This window comes from Heterodontus francisci, chromosome 9 (genome assembly GCF_036365525.1).
Source record: "Heterodontus francisci isolate sHetFra1 chromosome 9, sHetFra1.hap1, whole genome shotgun sequence".
In the NCBI taxonomy this organism is placed as follows: Eukaryota; Metazoa; Chordata; class Chondrichthyes; order Heterodontiformes; family Heterodontidae; genus Heterodontus; species Heterodontus francisci.
Genome location: NC_090379.1, coordinates 21,079,860 through 21,099,252, shown reverse-complemented (window position 1 = coordinate 21,099,252; position 19,393 = coordinate 21,079,860). Strand labels below are relative to the sequence as shown.

Below are 19,393 nucleotides of genomic sequence, written 5' to 3'. Positions count from 1 at the left end.
GTTCCACATTCTCACCACTCCCTGGGTAAAGAAATTTCTTCTAAATTTCTTATCTGATTTCATTGTGACTATCTTATAGTGATGGCCTCTAGTTTTGCTCTTTCCCACAGGTGGAATCACTCTATGTTTACTCTATAAAATCTTGCCTAATGTTAAAGAACTCTAGAAGGTCTATCTAGACCCTCAGCCTTTTCTTTATAGAGAAAGAAACGCAGCCTGTTCATCCTTTCCTAATTGGTATACCCTTGCAATTCTGGTCTCTCCAACTGGCATTTCTGGTCTCATCCTTGTAAATCTTTTTGCACCCTCTCCAGCACCTGTGTATCTTTCTGTAATATGGCCTCCAGAGCTATACACAGTACTTCAAGTCAATGTACTCTCGCGGCGATGCAGCAAGCCAGAGGTTCCTGTGCAGGCCAAGCACAAGTCGACTCTTTTAAGTTACTGTGCAAAACAATTTAAAGGGACAGAATACTTAATTGAATAGGTTGCATACAATAAAAGAAATCAAAGGGAGCATTGCTCCAAGTGTGGTCTAACCAAGCTTCAATTCAAATTCGTGGGTTTGGAAGGTGCTGTCGAAGGAGCCTTGATGAGTAGCTGCAGTGCATCTTATATATGGTACACACTGCTCCAACTGTGCGTCGGTGGTGGAGGAAGTGAATGTTGAAGGTTGTGGATGGGGTGCCAATTAAGTGGGCTGCTTTGTCCTGGATGGTGTCGAGCTTCTTGTGTGTTGTTGGAGCTGCACCCATCCAGACAAGTGGAGAGTATTCCATCATGCTCTTGACTCTACTTCATGATCTTCTGAGGCCAGATCCTTTCTCACTAATGTCCTTTTGTCATTCTTTACTATCTGGCTACCCCTCCTCTTTTGCCATTCTGTCTGTGTTTCCGAAATATTGTGTACCCTGGAATATTTATTTCCCAACCTTCCCGTGAAAGAATAAGAGAAAATGAACTAATTGAATAGCAGAACAGGCCTAAATGACTTTCTCCTGTTTTTATGTTCCTGTGTCCTATCTTCCAATGTTATATCCCCCGCCACCCCCCCAAGCCGATCTGAAGCAGTGTTCCACAGAGAGAACCTAGGCTGCTGCTGCCCTGGTTCACCTCAGAATGGACCAGGCCTCCCATCGGGACAAGGTGCGTGCTTTGCCAACTAGCTGCTTGAAACCTGCCCATGGTCAAATTTTACCCCTAGTGTCAGCGTAGCAGAATATGCTCAGTTTTTAAGCTTTGCCACTGATAGGAATAGAGGTGCTGGTTTAAAGAGTTGAATTTGCACATTTGTGTTGCTGCCCAGGCAATCTTACTTCCCTTAACGTGGCTTCTGCACTATCCACTCATACTAGGGCTATATAAATACCAGCACAGCAGAAAACCATGGGAAACCATTCAGTGCTCTGACTAACCAAAACGTTATTTTTGCCAATCTCTCATCGTGCCATATTTACAAATATTTATGGTCCTACAAGGGGTATTCTCTAGACATCCATAACACCTTAAATATTTGATTAATATAGTGTTTTCTTAATCGAAGGCCGGTGGATGACCTTCTGCCAGGTCTCCATCAAATCTGGCCTGCGACCAGCCATTGTGTGCAATGCATGAGTGACTAAGATTAACCCTTCCCTGCAGATATCCTTTCCATCCTTTGGGGAAGAGACAATCTACACATGGTGGGCTAGAAATTGGGTTACTTTGATTTTCCAGTACTGGGGTCACAATTCACAAAATACCCGTGCCCGTTCAGATCCAGGTGGACAGCAAAATCATCTGAATGCTTGTAGTGCCTGACTGAGCAAGTCATGCACTGCTGTCTTCTTAATGCTGCTGGCTGCCTCTGCTCTAAGCAAGGGAGCCCATCAGCATTGTTCACAAACCATGTAGTGTAGCCGGCATACTCTTCCTAAAGGCAGGCTGCCCCTCTTTAAGGGAAACTGTACTGAAGAATATTGCTGCATGATGCTAAATGATGTCATTGTGAACATTAGGACAGAGAGAGGGTTCGAGTGTGAAGGATGTGGTGCTGGAGGCATTAGTGGTGAAAGAGGGCAGGAAGAGAGATACCATGGTTCCATGGTGGGTGGGGGGAGTGGTTGCTGCAGCTAGGCCAGGATAAAGGAAGGTATAAAACACAAACAAGAAATGCTGGAAATACTCAGCAGGTCTGGCAGCATCTGTGGAGACAGAAGCAGAGTTAATGTTTCAGGTCAGTGACCCTCTGCTTCTCTCTCCATTATTGCTGCCAAACCTGCTGAGTATTTCCAGCATTTCTTGTTTGTGTTTCAGATTTCCAGCATCTGCAGTATTTTGCTTTTATGAAAAGGAAGGTTTGTTTGCCTGCTCAAAGAGGGAAAGATCTCAGAGGGGTTCTGCTGCCGAGGACTTATTTGAGGACCTACAGCCATAGAACCATAGAAAAATTACGGCACAAAGGAGACCATTCAGCCCGTTGTGTCCGTGCCGGTCGAAAAAACTAACCGTCCAATTTAATCCCACTTTCCAGCACCTGGTCCATATTTTTTTTTAAAATATATAAATCGCAGCCATGTGCTACTCTGACGGGCGTTCAGGCCTAAGTCGGGCACTCGTGTTCTTTTCTTCTTTCTTCCCCCCAGTTGCATGTCCAGGTACCTTTTAAAAGAATTGAGGGTTTCTGCCTCCACCACCATTCCTGGCAGTGAATTCCAGACACCCGCCGCCCTCTGGGTGAAAACGTTTTTCCTCATGTCCCCTCTAATCCTTCCAACGATTACCTTAAATCTGTGCACCCTGGTAGTTGACCTCTCCGCTAGCGGAAACAGGTTCCTTGCTGTCTATCTAGGCCGCTCTATTAAGTCACCCCTCAGCCTCCTCTGTTCTAAGGAAAACAACTCTAGCCTATCTAATCTTTCCTCATAGCTGCAAGCCCTGGCAACATTCTTGTAAATCTCCTCTGTACTCTCTCCAGAGCAATTATGTCCTTTCTGTAATGTAGTGACCAGAACTGTATGCAGTACTCCAACTGTGGCCTAACCAGCATTTTATACAGTTCCAGCATTACATCCCTGATTTTGCATTCTATACCTCGGCCAATAAAGGAAAGCATTCCATATGCCTTCTTCACCACTCTATCTGCCTGTCCTGCCACCTTCAGGGACCTGTGAACATGCACTCCAAGGTCTCTCACTTCTTCTACCCCTCTCAATATCCTCCCGTTTATTGTGTATTCCCTTGCTTTATTTGCCCTACCCAAATTATCTCACACTTATCTGGATTGAATTCCATTTGCCACTTTTCCGCCCACTCAACCAAACCATTGATATCTTTCTGGAGTCTACAGCTATCCTCTTCACTACCAAGTACACGGCCAATTTTTGAGTCATCAGCAAATTTCCCAATCATGCCTCCCTGATGGGGTAACGTACAGGAGAGCACTGATGGGCAGGCTCACCGTTTGCTCGATGGCTCGCCAGGCAGCCTTCTGTCACTGTCAAGGAGCATGGAGATGTCGAGCTCCAACTTAGCAGAGAGCATGGCACAGAGCTTGCTCTGCTTGCCATGCTGCACACCCAGATGCATTGCCACTGCTGCCCTTTAGGTATTTCAGCCTTTGAATGGCCAGGTCATCTACTTCTCTGACCCCCTAAAAGGATGTAGCAACACTCTCAGGTAAATCCAGGAACTCACCACAACACATCCAAAAACATGCCAGCATACTTTGCAATAGAAAAAATTCTTCAAAATCATCTTGCCTGCAATATGGGTCCCTGGCCCTTTAAATAACAGTTCTGCAGGGTCCATCTTGCAGCAGAACACTTGGTGTTTATAGAGTGATCTAGGAATTCATTGCCAGGACTAACATGGCCCAAATTAGGGATTCTGGCATCACATCAGCCAGTTGGACTGTATGATGTCAGTATAGCATTGATCAGGGTCTTCAGATGCCGCTGCATGCACCCTTCTCCTCACAGAATGCCTTGCAGGCTGCACAAGAAGCAGCTGGCAGCGCAAGGTACCCCATAAAAGCTGCACTGGGCCTCAGTAGTGCAGCCACTGCGCAGGGGAATTTCTGTCCCGGTAGATATGAGAATGTGGTGAGAATTGCAGTCATAAGCTACTCCCTGCTATAGTATGGTGGTACACTCTGATAATCATGTTGCAGTAGGGTATTTAACTACATCAATGGGGACAATTTTATCTTAACCCACCTGTTGGCAAACTGACAGGATTGGTTGCAATACTGGTTTAACAAGCTGTCTGATTATTTTTCCAGTGGAAAGTATTATTGGGCAGGGTGTAAAACCAAGGTTGCGCCCAATCCCTTCGGTTCCTGCCTTGTGAGTTTGGTTAAAATTACCCCTAATGAGTCTGACGAGATAACTCACGACTTGCAAGGTCACAAATGGATTGTGAATGACTTAATGAACACAGGTATTTATTATATGATACTGCTAGCTGGAACAGAATCCATTCACAATAATTTTAATATATTTTCTTTTTTATTCATTCATGGGATGTGGGCTCACTGGCAAGGCCAGCATTTGTTGCCCATCTCCAGTTGCCCTTGACAACTGAACGGCTTGCTAGGCTATTTCAGAGGGTAATTCAGATTCAAACACATTGCTGTGGGTCTGTAGTCACATTTAGGCCAGGTAAGGACAGTAGATTTCCTTCCCTAAAGGACATTAGTGAATCAGATGGGTTTTTACAACAATTTCAAGGCACTATTACTGAAGCTAGCTTTCAATTCCAGATTTTTTTTCAAATTAACAAATTGAATGGACACTAGCATGTCTTCACACAAGTGCTACAGGAAAAGCAGTCTACAATTGGAATTAATTGTCATATGTAATAAAATAATATTCAACTTATCATTGAATATATTTTCTTTCCATACATCTCACAGGAATATATAGCTCACATTCATACGAATATTAAGTCATTTTTGGTTTCTGGTCTTTTGAATTGTAAACAATGTATTTTTTAATTCCCTCACAGTAAGGCCTCACTGTGAATGAGCTGCTATTGGCCAAGCTACCATTTCCATTCACTACGTTTGATAAATACGTGCACTATGCTCAAGGAATACATTGGACACAGCCTAAAGATTTTAATGGCCTAAATTGACTATTACAAATTGAGCACGATTTTAACTCACTCTAAATCTATTCATTTACAGAGTTAAAATTGGGCCCTTTTACAAGACTCTAGCAGGGTTGTCCAACATATGGCCCATGAGCCAGAATCCGGCCTGCCAAAGGTTTCGATCTGGCCAGCCAATCCTGTGTGACTGACAGCGGATACCCAGGCGGGGTGAACGCTGATTGGCAGTTCGTGGTGCAGGCGTGCTGAGATTGGCCAGCCCTGCTGTTTACGGGCATTTCAAGGAGTGAGCAAGTGAATGGAAATGGCTGCTGCAGGGGAGAGGGGGAGAGAGGTCAAAGGAAGAGCAGGAAGCGGGCCAGCACACAGCCAGAGGCACGGGGCGGAGCGGCAGTGAGGGAGCACAGAGAGAGAGTCAGGCAGCCCTTTAAACCAGCATTGGCCAAGGAAGCAGAGGGAGAGAGGCAGGAATGAGAGGGGGGTGGGGAATATATAGACACAGAGAGGGAGAGTAAGAGAGGGGAGAGAGATATAGACAGAGAGAGGGGACGGAAGGAGTGGGGGAGAGAGATAGACACAGTGAGGGAAGAGAGAGTGACACAGTGAGGGAAGAGAGATAGACACAGAGAGGGGAGAGAGAGAGGGGAGAGAAAGAGAGGGGAGAGAGACACAGAGAAGGGAGAGAGGGGAGAGAGAGAAGGGGGAGAGAGAGATAGATAAAGTGAGAGGGAAGGGAGAGAGATAGACAGAGAGAGGGGTCGAGAGATAGATACAGAGAGGAGAGAGAGATAGGGGAGAGAAAGAGAGGGGGGAAGAGATATAGGGCTGGACGAACCTGCTTCTGCCTAGTCCGGGGATCTGTCCCATATGCTATGGGTCCCTGGGCTTTAATTGTTCCGAGGTGGAACTTCCACCAATCAGTGGGCTGGCAGCTCAGTCCCAGTAGCACCTCTGGGAGCGGTGGCCATTGCTGGGACTGCAGCCCAGCCGAGGACATGGAGCCACGAGTGCAGGTAAGTTTGGGTAGACTCACTGGGGGGGTGATTGGCTGGGCCCCGGCAATGCAATGTTGTTTGGGGGGAAGGGGGTGTCTTGGATCCTGAGGGTGGTTAGGGAAGTGGGAGCAGCCTGATTGTCAGGGCCCCCCTCACGGGGCACGGAGAGGCCAACAGCTCTCATCAGGCGTCCTTTTCCTGCTCCAGGATGTCCGCCTGCCACGGGTAAAATGCCCATGGAGGTGGGCAAAGGCCCTTAAGTGGCCATTAATTGGCAACTTAAGGGCCTTGATTGGCCTTGGACGGGCGCCCCGTTTCCCCCCCCCCCCCACCCCTACGTAAAGGGGCGCAGAGGCGGGAGCGGGAAGGGAAGGCCTCCCGGAGCCTCCTGCTCCATTTTTTGCCACCTCCCCCCTGCCGGCCACCATCTGGCTCGCTGGGGTGGCGTAAAATTCTGGCCATAGACACAGTGAGGGGGAGAGAACGAGGGGAGAGAGAGAGAGACAAAGGGCAAGAGAGGGAAGTGGAAGGGGGGAGAGAAAGAGAGAGGAGAGAGAGAGAGATAGACACTGAGAGAGATGGACACGGGGGGGGGAGAGAGAGGGGTGATATATAGATAGAGAGATAGGAGAGAGAAAGAGAGGGGAGGGAGATAGATACAGAGAGGGGAGAGAAAGAGGGGTGAGAGAGGTAGAGAGCGAGAGGGGGAGAGAAAGATGGGGGAGAAAGACAGAGAGAGAGGGGGGAGAGAGATATAGACACAGAGAGAGAGAGGGGGAGGGGGTGAGAGATATAGTCAGAGAGAGAGGGGAGAGAGAGAGAGCCCCTTCAATCAGCAGTGAGAGCCAGAGCCCCGATATCTATCTCGAACAGCATTTACCCATAATACTTAGCAAAACAGTGTACAACATAGTGACAAGAAATTAAGTTAATAAATTAGTCTTCTTTAAAGCTTATTCGCAAAAATGCACATTTTTGTTGTTCTGATTAATAGTAAGATAAATTTCTAATGCCTTTATCTTTCCAAAATTTGCTCACTGACCCCCTATGCGGGACAAAAATTGTAATGTGGCCCCTCACCCGAAAAAGTTGGCACCCTTGGTCTAGCACAACCTTAGTTGCATCCTTCAGTTAAGAATGCTAAAGTGCTGATATTGCTGTTGATGTTAGCCATGAAACCAAAAGCCTTATTACAGCTCTGGGCAACTGCTAGCAATTATTATGGGTACACAATGTAGTAAAGTAACTTACAGTGACCCTTTTAATCACTTAAATTAACTGTCTTGAACTTTTAATGATTGTTAAAATTCTTCTCTGCTATGTGTTATGAGAATTCTAATTGGACAAAACATTTGGCATTGTTGAATTTTTCATAGAGGATTTACCTGTCAAATAATTATGTGCAGCTGTGGTTCTCTTACTGCAGGTACTATTAAAGCATCAGCCTTATATTTCAGCAATACATTGAGAGAAAAATCTCCAGTAAGAATGAGGTTCCATTCAAACTGTTTAAACTTTTCTTTGCAGTTACTGACATAACATATCAAATTCAAAGTGTCACTTATAAGGAAATCATAGATGTCATACAGGATGTAGTGCTACCTAGAAATGCAAAACAGATATGTATTGACATTAGAAAATAGAATAAATATTAAGATTGTAGTATTTCTGCAATTGCCACTCTAGTTATTCTATTTTGACTTTGGTCATTTTTCTTGCCAAGTGTCTGACCAAATAAAGGTTTAAAATCCGCCTCAACACATTTAGAAAAAGTAAATATTGACACCTGTACTTTGGAAATATTACAGTTAACAACATATCAGTTGATTTGAACTTGGACACAGAGAGCACAATCTCAAAATTCACTGAAGGTATAATAATAGGGGATCTATTAAATAAAATTGAAGATATAGACAGATTGGTAAGATTGACTAATAGTGGTTGCAATTCATCTGAATAAGTTTGAGAGAAAATACAAGGAAAAGGAGTATACACTTGAGCCCCAATTTTGACTTAGGGTGACAGTCGTATGGGAAGAGGCCAAGGTGGGTAGCAAATCATCGCAACCTTGGCAGATTTAAGTGTTCATAAATGACCAAGTAATGATCATTAAATCTGAATTTATTGCTGTTATAAACAGCATGAACACCATGTTGATCTGTGGGATATTATCCTTATTCCATGTACAAATAAGATCATCATAACCTCCTGAAGAATGAACTCTTATTCCAGTAATCCCTATTGTGCATTCCTCTGTTTATATTTCAGTATTACTAAGCAATTATGAAAATTTATAATTAATTTCAATTGCTTTGGATTTTTTTGCAGACATTAATGAGTGTATGAATGGAACTATCTGTGGCGCTCATGGATATTGTGAAAATACAGATGGTTCCTTCCGCTGTCTATGTGATCGAGGTTTTGAGATTCCGCCAAGAGAACAAGGATGTGTGGGTAAGTATGATTTGGAAATTTCTTGCCAAACCTCATTGAGTGTCAAACTTTACAAAGTCTCATGGGTTTCCCCAGTGCAACCAGTTATAAAGTACAAAAGAGATTTCCATTTCTTAAATTAGCTGCATAGGTTCCTGGTGCTAGATGGATGAATAAACTATTTATATGTAAACCTTCTGACAGTTAACCATTGATGATGTCCACTCTGTTGAGATTGAGCCTGATGTCTACAACTCTACTGGTCACTGTGTTACAGAAGTACTATTAGCAAGTTTCTTAAGCCAAATACTATACAAATCCCAACAATGCAAAATGATATTAAGACAGAATTCATGGCATTTCTTAGTGTTTGGAGCTGTAGAAAGTTAACGCAATATATGAATAAATGGAAACTGTCAAATTAGATTTGTTTGTATCACCCTGCCTTTAGAGGTACAGAAAAAGGTTACAATTCTGGGAATTAGCTGAGAAATTGATTACTTAACAAACTTTTATTTATTCTATGAACCAACAAGGAATTTGTTTTGTGTTTTCACTAAATAATGCCCACTACCTCATTACCTTAGAATGCTTACCAACTCCCCACAGAATTATTTTGTTGCTATTCCAGCTACATTACTAGTAGAGGGGTAAAAGGATAATTTTTTGTGTTTTGATTGTAAAAAAGTTAGCATGTACATTATTTTTGATACAACTCTTAAGTTTGTTCATGTTTGTACCAAATATTACACAAACTACTTGTTAAAGGGAATGAAAATGCAAGTATCTTTACCAGTCTGTAGCGAGCACCTTCTATATTTTTATTAGCCCATACACAAATTTTAAGTCAAATAAAGTTTGAATGCGAATGGCCTATTGAACTCATCAGCTTGCCAATATGTCCATAATCATGAAACATTTAAATCATTTTCATATCCTTATTGTATTGGTGCCAATTTAATATCCTTCCTCTTCCTGTTGCATCATCAGTGAAGCCATCGTTAATTTACATTTTGTGGAGCGTGGTGAAACCTTCCTTTCTTCAGTATCCAAAATAGGCTAGTATTCTGCTTTATCAGGGGATGGAAAATGACAGGGGGGCAAATTTTAACTTCTGGCAATTGAATAAAATGGGTGATAGCAGATCGGCTGTCTATGATACATGCTGCCCCTTCAATGGAAAGAAAAATCAGGTGGGTGTATAAGGATCTAATATTGTCCATTTTATACAATCACCAAAAGTTAAAATTGTCCCAAGAATAGGACAGAAAAGTGTACCTTAATAGGCAAAGAAACAGAGGGTGGACACATTCGAAAATGTTTCTGCCAAGGAGCATGTTGAATATTTATAGGGAGGACAGGGTGACCAACACTGAAGAAATGAGTATGAATGGCCTGTATGGAGCAACAGAATGTATTATGCCAAGAAGATTGCTTTTGTGCCTATAGCTGAAGATTAGGAAACTGAGGTTCGCAATTGAGAAAATGTCATGTGGAAGGTAAACTGAGATGATGGAAATGTATCGGGGAATAACAACATGGAAAAGCAACAATGGACAAAAAACTACAGGATCTGACAGAAGGAATAGCTGTGGTATCTGTTTCCAATGTGGTTATGCTAACTCATTGACTGTGATCTCACATCCCATCTTGATATATTGTGGGTTCCTTTGTCGCAACTCTGTATCCTATGAAATCTTAAATCACTTATCACTAACCTGCAATATCAAATGAAGTAACTGCTATGAAGAATATGGAAAAATAAGCCTCAGATATAAAATACTAGCTGGCTGATTCCCTAATCAGGTCCTTTGATGAGAGCTTTTTTTAAAATTAATTCATGGGATATGGGCATTGCTGGCAAGGCCAGCATTTATTGCTCGTCCCTAATTCCCTGTGAGAAGGTAATGGTGAACCACCTTCTTGAGCAGTTGCAGTCCATGTGGTATTATTACACCCAAAGTGCTGTTAGGGAGGGGGTTCCAGGATTTTGACCCAGCAACAGTGAAAAAATGGTGATATATTTCCAAGTCAGGATGGTGCATTATTTGGAGGGGTACTTGCTGATGATGGTGTTCCAATGTACTTTCTAGGTAAAGCCTGACTCCCCGACCTGAACACGACCAAATCCGACTACATGTGTCAGGTTCGGGTCGGGTCTCTATTCTGTGTCCAGCGTTCGGGCTCGGCTCGGGTCAGGTTTGGGTGGTTGTGGTCAGGTTTTGTTTTGTATTGTTTTCTTTTTAATCTACGTTTTGATGCGATTTTTTTTCTGTACTAATAACGTGTTTGATATTTTCAGGTCAGGTCATGCATGAAAAGAAATTGAAGGACTCAGGCCTGGGTTAGGTTCAGGTTGGCTGTGCTTGGGTCAGGCCTGGGTCGGGTTTTAATTTTATACCCAAGCCAGGCTTTACTTCTAGGTGGTAAGGTCATGGGTTTGGATGATGCTGTCGAAGAAGCCTTGGTGAGTTGCTGCAGTGCATCATGTTTCACTCTGCAGCCAGGATACAATGGTAGTAGAGGGAATGAAAGCTTGAGGTGGCAGATAGAGTGCCGATCAAGTGGGCTGTTTTGTCCTGAATGGTTTCAAGCTTCTTGAGTGCTGTTGGAACTGCACTCATCTAGGCCAGTGAAGAGTATTTCATCACTCTCCTGACAAGTGCATTATAGATGGTGAGCAGACTTTAGGGAGTCAGGAGATGAGTTAATTGTTGCAGAATTCCCAGCCTCTGACCTGTTCTTTTATTTATATGTGCCACAGTATTTATATGGCTGGTCCAGTTGAGTTCCTGGTGAATGGTAACCCCAGAATGTTGATGGAGGGGATTCACCTATGGTAATCCCGTTGAAAGTCAAGGGGAGGTGCTTAAATTCTCTCTTGTTGGCTGTTGTCATTACCTGGCACTTGTGTGGGGCAAATATTACTTGCCACATATCGGCCTAAGCCTGAATGTTGTCCAGGTCTTGCTGCATGAGGAGCATTATCTGAGGAGTTGTGAATGGAACTGAACACTACAATCATCAGCCAACATTCCCACTTCTGCCTCTATGATGGAGGGAAGATCATTGTTAAAGCAGCTGAAAATGGGTGGGCCTTGGACACTGCCCTGAGTAACTCCTGCAGCAATGTCCCACGGTTGAGATGATTGGCATCTAACAAGCACACCCATCTTCATTTGTTCTAGGTATGACTCCAGCCACTGGAGAGGTTTCCCCCTGATTCCCATTGACTTCAATTTTACTTGGTCAAATGCTGCCGTGATGCCAAAGGCAATCATTCTCACCTCACCTCGGGAATTCAGCTCTTTGTCCATGTTTGGACCAAGGCAGTAATGAGTTCTGGAGCTGAGTGATCCTGGCAGAACCCAAGCTAAGCAACAGTGAGTAGGTTATTGGTGAGGAAGTTGATGACAGCTTTTCATCATTTTTCTGATGATTGAGAGTAGAATGATGGGCCGATAATTGGATTTATCCCACTTTTGAGGACAGGACACACCTGGGTAATCTTCCCCATTGTCAGGTAGGTGCCAGTGTTGTAGTTGTATTGGAACAGCTTGGCTAGAGATGCTGCTAGTTCTGCAGCACAAATCGTCAGTATCACGGCTGGAATGTTGTTGGAGCCCATAACCTTTGCTGTATGCAGTGCACTCAGCCATTTCTTCATATCATGTGGAGTGAATCTAATTGGCTGAAGTCTGGCATCCGTGAGACTGTGGACCTCAGGAGGAAGCTTAGATGGATCAACCACACGCCCTTCTGGGTGAAGATGGTTACAAAACGCTTCACTGACATGTTGGACTCCACCATTGTTAAGGATGGGGATTTTCGTGTAACCTACACTTCCCATTAGTTGTTTAATTATCCACCACTGTTCATGACCAGATATGACAGAAGTGCAGAGCTTTTATCTAATGTGTTGGTTGTGGGATCACTTAGCTCTCTCTAAGTATACCGCTTCTGCTGTTTAGCATGCATTTAGTCCTGTATAGTAGCTTTATTCGTTTGGCCCCTCATTTTAGGTATGGTGTTGCTCCTGGCATGCTCTCCTAGAATCCTCATTAAATAAGGGTTGGTTCCCTGGCTTGATTGTAATGATAGAGTGAAGGATGTGCCAGGCCATGTGGTTACAGATTGTGATGGAATACAATTCTTCTGCTTTTGATGGTCCACAGCGCCTCATGGCTGCTGTTAGATCTGCTGTGAATCTATCCCATTTAACACAGTGGTAATGCCGCACAGCAAAATGTAGAGGCTGTCCTCAGTGCAAAGACGGGACTTCCTCTACACAGGACTGTGCAGTGGTTACTTCTGCCACTTTTTTTATGCCTAGTTGTTTCTTTATTTTATTATTTCATGGGATGTTGGCGTTGCTGGCTAGGACAGCATTTATTGCCCATCCCTAATTGTCCTTGATGCTGCCAGACCTGCTGAGCGTTTCCAGCATTACTTGTTTTTATTTCAGATTTCCAGCATCTGCAGTATTTTGCTTTTATTTTTTGCACTGATGTGCTGGGCTACGCCATAATTGGGGATGGGGGTATTTGTGGATCCAGCTCCTCCAGTTAGTTGTTTAATGGTCCACCCCTGTTCACGACTGGATGTAGCAGGACTGCAGAGCTTAGATCTGGTTGTGGGATCGCTTCGCTCTGACTATCGCATGCTGCTTACACTGTTTAGCATGCAAGTAGTCCTGGGTTGTAGCTTTACCGTGTTGATACCTCATTTTGAGGTATTCCTGGTGCTGCTCCTGGCATGCCCTCCTGCACTCTTCATTGAACCAGGGTTGATCCCCCAGCTTGATGGTAATGGTAGAGTGGGGAATATGTCGGGCCATGAGGTTACAGATTGTGGTTGTGCACAATTCTGCTGCTGCTGATGACCCACAGCGCCTCATGGATGCCCAGTTTTGTGTTGCAGAATCTGTTCAAAATCTATCCCATTTAGCACGTTGGTAGTGCCACACAACACAATGGAGGGTATCCTCAATGTGAAGACGGGACTTTGTCTCCACAAGGACTATGTGGTGGTCATTCTTACCACAGATGCACCTGGGATAAGCAGATTGGTGAAGATGAGGTCAAGTATGTTTTTCCCTCTTTGGTTCCCTCACCACCTTCCTTAGACCCAGTCTAGCAGCTATGTCCTTTAGGACTCAGGCAGCTCGGTTGGTAATGACATTGAAGTATCCCACCCAGAGTACATTCTGTGCCCTTGCCACCCTCAGTGCTTCCTCCAAGTGGTGTTCAACATGGAGGAGCACTGATCATCAGCTGAGGGGCGGGCGTGGTAGGTGGTAATCAGCAGGAGGTTTCCTTGCCCAGGTTTGACCTGATGTCATGAGACCTCATGGGGTCCAGAGTCGATCTTGAGGACTCCCGACTGTATGCCACTGTGCTGCCACCACTGCTGGGTCTGTCCTGCCCATGGGACACGACTTACCCAGGGATGGTGATGGTGATGTCTGGGACATTGTCTGTAAGGTATGATTTCGTGAGTATGACTATGTTAAGCTGCTGCTTGACGTGTCTGTGGGACAGCTCTCCCAATTTTGGCACAAGCCCGCAGATGTTAGTAAGGAGGATTTTGCAGGGTCAACAGGACTGGGTTTGCTGTTGTTGTTTCCAGTGCCGAGGTCGATGCCCTGTAGTCCATCCGGTTTCATTCCTTATTGTCTGTGTAGCGGTTTGATGCAACCGAGTGGCTTGCTGGGCCATTTCAGAGGGCATTTAAGAGTTAGCTACATTGCTGTAGGTCTGGAATCACATTTAGGCCAGACCAGGTAAGGATAGCAGATTTCCTTCCCTAAAGGACATCAGTGAACCAGATGGGCTTTTGCAACAATCGACAATGGATTCATGGTCATCATTCGAGTAGCTTTTAATTCCAGATTTATTAATTGAATTCAGATTCCACCTTCTGCCGTGGTGGGATTTGAACCCATGTCCCCAGAGCATTAGCCTCTGACAGGCTGGTTGGTGAGCATGAGGTCACGTAGGTTTTCCTGTCATGTTTTTCTCACCAGATATGCCCTTCAGGACTCAGTCAGTTCGGTCAGTAGTGGTGCTACCAAGCCACTCTTGGTAATGTGCATTGAAGTCCCCCATCCAGAGTACATACTGTGCCCTTGTTACCCTCATTGCTTCCTCCATGTGGTTTTCAACATGGAGGAGTACTGATTCATCAGCTTAGGGAGGGTGGTCAGTGGTAAGGAGCAGGAGGTTTCCTTGCCCATGTTTGACTTGATACTGAGCGACTGAATGAGGTCCGGAGTCAATGGTGAGGTCACATAGGGCCACTCCCTCCAGACTGTATACCACTATGCCGCCACCTCTGATGGATCCGTCCCGACAGTGAGACAGAACATACCCAGGGATGCTGATGAAGGAGTCTGGGACATTGTCTGAAAAGTATGATTCTGTCAGTATGACTATGTCAGGCTGTGGCATGACTATTCTATGAGATAGCTTTCCTAATTTTGATACAAGTCCCAAAGTGTTAGCGAGGAGGACTTTGCAGGGTCGATTGAGCAGGGTGTTCCTTTTTTATGTTGGTTGCCTAGGTCAATGCCGGATGGTCCATCTGCTTTTATTTAAATAGACTTTTTTCGTAGCGGTTAGATCCAACTGAATGGCTTGCCCGGCCATTTCAGAGAGCAATTAAGAGTCAACCACATTGCTGTGTGCCTGAAGTCATATATAGGCCAGACTGGGTAAGGACAGCAGATTTCTTTCCCTAAAGGACATTAGTGACCCAGATGGGCTTTTACAACAATCTGGTAGTTTCATGGTCAGCAATACTGATACTAGACTTATTTAATTAACTGAATTTAAATCCCCAGCTGCCATGATGGGATTTGAACGCATGTCTCTGGATCATTAGCCCAGGCCTTTGGATTACTAGTTCAATAACATAACCACTATGCTACCGTACCTATGCTGGTTGGAAAATTGTAGACCCTTGTCCGCACTCTTGGTTGTTATGAAAGAAACTGGCTGAACGTAGGTTTGTTTATCACGTATGATCAGCTGAAAGCTCGCAGAAATTGTAATGCTGAAGTTAATTAAGCTAAAATTGCATTCTAAACTCACATTGACTGAATACATTCTAAACCACTAACAGCTGTCTACATATCATGAAAACTACAGCCACTATACAGTTCCTCCATAAAGCACTATGTTACTTCAAAATGATACAGGATGATGTAAGAATACTGGATGTGAAACCCTCCATTCCCAGTCGTAAGCACTCAATCAAGTACTGACTGAAAATTGTTATTACAACAGTATATGAAATGTCATTTCATGTTGAGTTCCTTTCATCTCGGGGTCAGGGTGTCTGGGTAACCAGCTGGCCTTTTATTTTTTCAGTTCTTAAAAACAGTAGATGATGTATGAGTGAATGTTTGAATCTGTTTTCCTTCAAAGGTTTCTTACGTTTCTTACTTTATCTTTTTGCCTCTGAAAGTAATATACCACAAACTTTCACAAGTTTTGCTGTCGTTTTTTATTTGGTGACCAGCCACTTTTAATAACAACAGTTTTGCATGTTATTGTTTTCTTATTTGGGTTTTATTGAACCAATATATGCAATAGATGCAAAGCAGTTGATAACGTCATAGAGTTATTACAGCACAGAAAGAGGCCATTCGGTCTATCAAGTCCATGTAGCTCTCTATAGAGCAGTCCACTCATTCCCATTCCTCCGCTCTATTCCCATAGCTTTGCAAATTTATTTCCCTCAAGTGCCAAACCAATTTTATCATCTCTACTTCCACCACCCTTGTGGGCAGCGAGTTCCAGATCATGACAACTCGCTGTGTAAAAAGTTCTTCCTCATATCCCCCTCTGCATCTCTTGCCTAAAACCTTAAATCTGTGTCCCCTAATCCTTGTACTATCAGCTAATGGGAACAGCTTTTATTTGTCTACCTATCTAAACCTATCATAATCTTTTACACCTTTATCAAATCTCCCCTTAATCTCCTCCTGGATAGAGGATTGGTTGACGAACAGGAAGCAGAGAGTGGGGATAAATGAGTGCTATTCTGGTTGGCAATCAGTCACTAGTGGTGTGCCTCAGGGATCGGTGTTGGGACCGCAATTATTTACAATTTATATAGATGATTTGGAGTTGGGGACCACGTGTAGGTTGTCAAAGTTTGCAGATGACACTAAGATGAGTGGCAGAGCAAAGTGTGCAGATGACTGTGAAACTTTGCAGAGGAACATAGATACATTGAGTGAGTGGGCAAAGGTCTGGCAGATGGAATACAATGTTGATAAATGTGAAGTCATTCATTTCGGTAGGAGTAACAGTAAAAAGGATTATTACTTGAATGGTAAAAAGTTGCAGCCAGCTGCTATGCAGAGGGACCTGGGTGTCCTTGTGCATGAATCGCAGAAGGCTGGTCTGCAGGTACAGCAAGTAATTAGGAAGGCAAATGGAATTTTGTCCTTCATTGCTAAAGGGATTGAGTTTAAAAGCAGAGAGGTTATGTTGCAGCTGTATAAGGTACTGGTGAGGCCGCACCTGGAGTACTATGTGCAGTTTTGGTCTCCTTACTTGAGAAAGGATATACTGGCACTGGAGAGGGTGCAGAGGAGGTTCACTAGGTTGATTCCGGAGTTGAGAGGGTTGGTTTATGAGGAGAGACTGAGTAGATTGGGATTATATTCATTGGAATTCAGAAGAATGAGGGGGGATCTTATAGAAACATATAAAATTATGAAGGGAATAGATAAGATACAAGTAGAGAGGATGTTTCCACTGGCAGGTGAAGCTAGGACAAGAGGGCATAGCCTCAAGATTAGAGGGAGCAGATTTAGGACTGAATTAAGAAGGAACTTCTTCACCCAGAGGGTTGTTAATCTATGGAATTCCTTGCCCAGTGAAGTAGTTGACACTTCTTCAGTAAACGTTTTTAAAGCTAAGGTAGATATCTTTTTGAACAAAAAAGGAATTAAGGGATACGTGAGAGCACGGGTAAGTGGATCTGAGTCCACAAAACGATCAGCCATGATCTTATTGAATGGCGGAGCAGGCTCGAGGGGCCGGACGGCCTACTCCTGCTCCTAGTTCTTATGATCTTATGCTTTTGCTCCAAGGAGAACTACTCCAACTTCACCAATCTTGTAGCTAAAATCCCTCATCCCTGGAACCATTCTGGTAAATCTCTTCAGCACCTTCTCAAGGACTCTCACATCCTTCCTAAAGTGTGGTGACCAGAACTGGAAGTAATACTCTAGTTGTGGCTGAACCAGAGCTTTATAAAGGTTCGATATAACTTTGGTGTTTTTGCTCTCAATACCTCTATTTATGAAGCCCAAGATCCCATATGCTTTGCTCACCATTCTCTCAATATGTCCTGCCACCTTCAAAGATGGCACTTGAACCCCTGCGCACTCTTCAGAGCTGTGCCTTTAAATCTATATTGCCTCACTCTATCCCTTCTACCAAAATGTATCACCTCATATTTTTGTATATTAAATTCCATCTGCTACTTGTCTGCCCATTCTGTTAGCCTATCTGTGTCCTGTTGCAGTCAATTGGTATCATCTTCACAGTCCGCTAAGTTTGGTATCATCGACAAATTTTGAAATTTTGCTTTGTATTCCAAGTCATTTATTTATATCAAAAAATGCAGTGGTCCTAGCACTGAACCTTGGGAAACACCACTGTCTACCATCCCCAAGTCTGAAAAATAACCATTTACCACAACTCGCTGTTTTCTGTCCTTAGGCCAATTTTTTATTCAAGTTGACATTCACCGTCCTATTCCATGAGCCTTACTTTTGTCGACCAGCCCTTTATGTGGTACTTTGTCAAACATTTTCTTAAAATCCATATGGACAACATCCATTGCTTTCCCTTCATCGACTTTCTCTGTTACTCCATCAAAGAGTCAATTTGATTAACCAAGCACCGTCTGTCTTTTACAAATCCATGCTGGTTATCCTTAATTAACTCAAACCTTTCCAACTGCCTGTTGGTTTTTACCCTGATTATTGTTTCTAAAATTTTACCCACCACTGATGTTAAACTGACCAGTCTGTAGTTACAAGGAATGTTCTTATACCCTTTCTTGAATAAGGGTGTCACATTTGCCACTCTCCTATCCTTTGGCACCTTCCCAGTATCTAGGGAAGATTGGAGGATTATGGCAAGCCCTTCTACTATCTCCACTCCCACTTCATTTAGCAAATGGAATGTAAGGCATCTGGACCAGGCAACTTATCCACTCTAAGCGTAGACAGCCTTTTCAGTACATCCTATCGTCCAATTTTCATCCCATCCATTACTTCTACCTCTATGCTTCTACCAATATTTTGTCAGCATCCTCTTTCTTAGTAAACACTGATACAAAGTACTCATTAAAAATTCTAGCCTTACCCTGCACCTCTAAGAATAGATCACCCTATTGTCCCTAATAGGCCGCACACATCCTCTTACCATCCACTTACTATTTACATGCCAGTGCAAGATTTTTGGATCCCCTCTTATATTTCTTGCTGAGTTTTTGTTTTTTTAATGGAATATATTTTTGTTGAACATTTTGAATTGTTTCTTTAAATGTTTCCAACTGTTTATTTGCCACCATACCTTTTAGTCTATTTACCCAATCACCCTCAGCCAGCTCTCCAGGGAGGTCAATTTCTGGAGACTGGCCCTGATGACCTTACAACAGACTCGCAAGATGTTCAGTGACGTCACTTGAGCAGTCAAGGTCAGTGAATTCATCTTCACATGACATGTCTTACCCACCAGTCCACCAACCTGTCACATGGCTTAATGCACCACACCCTCAATGCTCACCCATCAGAAATCCCTAGCGGTCAGGATTCAGGCCTAACATTTAGATACTCCACCTAACCT

At 43.7% G+C, this 19,393-nt stretch overlaps 1 protein-coding gene across 4 annotated transcripts in view; it reads left to right on the top strand.

Moving 5' to 3' along the window:
- The window catches only part of LOC137373618 (latent-transforming growth factor beta-binding protein 2-like), a 773,188-nt gene that overhangs the window by 671,134 nt on the left and 82,661 nt on the right, over positions 1–19,393 (top strand). For all 4 annotated transcript variants that reach the window (XM_068038663.1, XM_068038661.1, XM_068038660.1 and 1 more), the window contains exon 27: positions 8,415–8,540. In XM_068038663.1, coding sequence (XP_067894764.1) covers positions 8,415–8,540 — 126 coding nt within the window. The remainder of the gene's footprint in view (positions 1–8,414; positions 8,541–19,393) is intronic.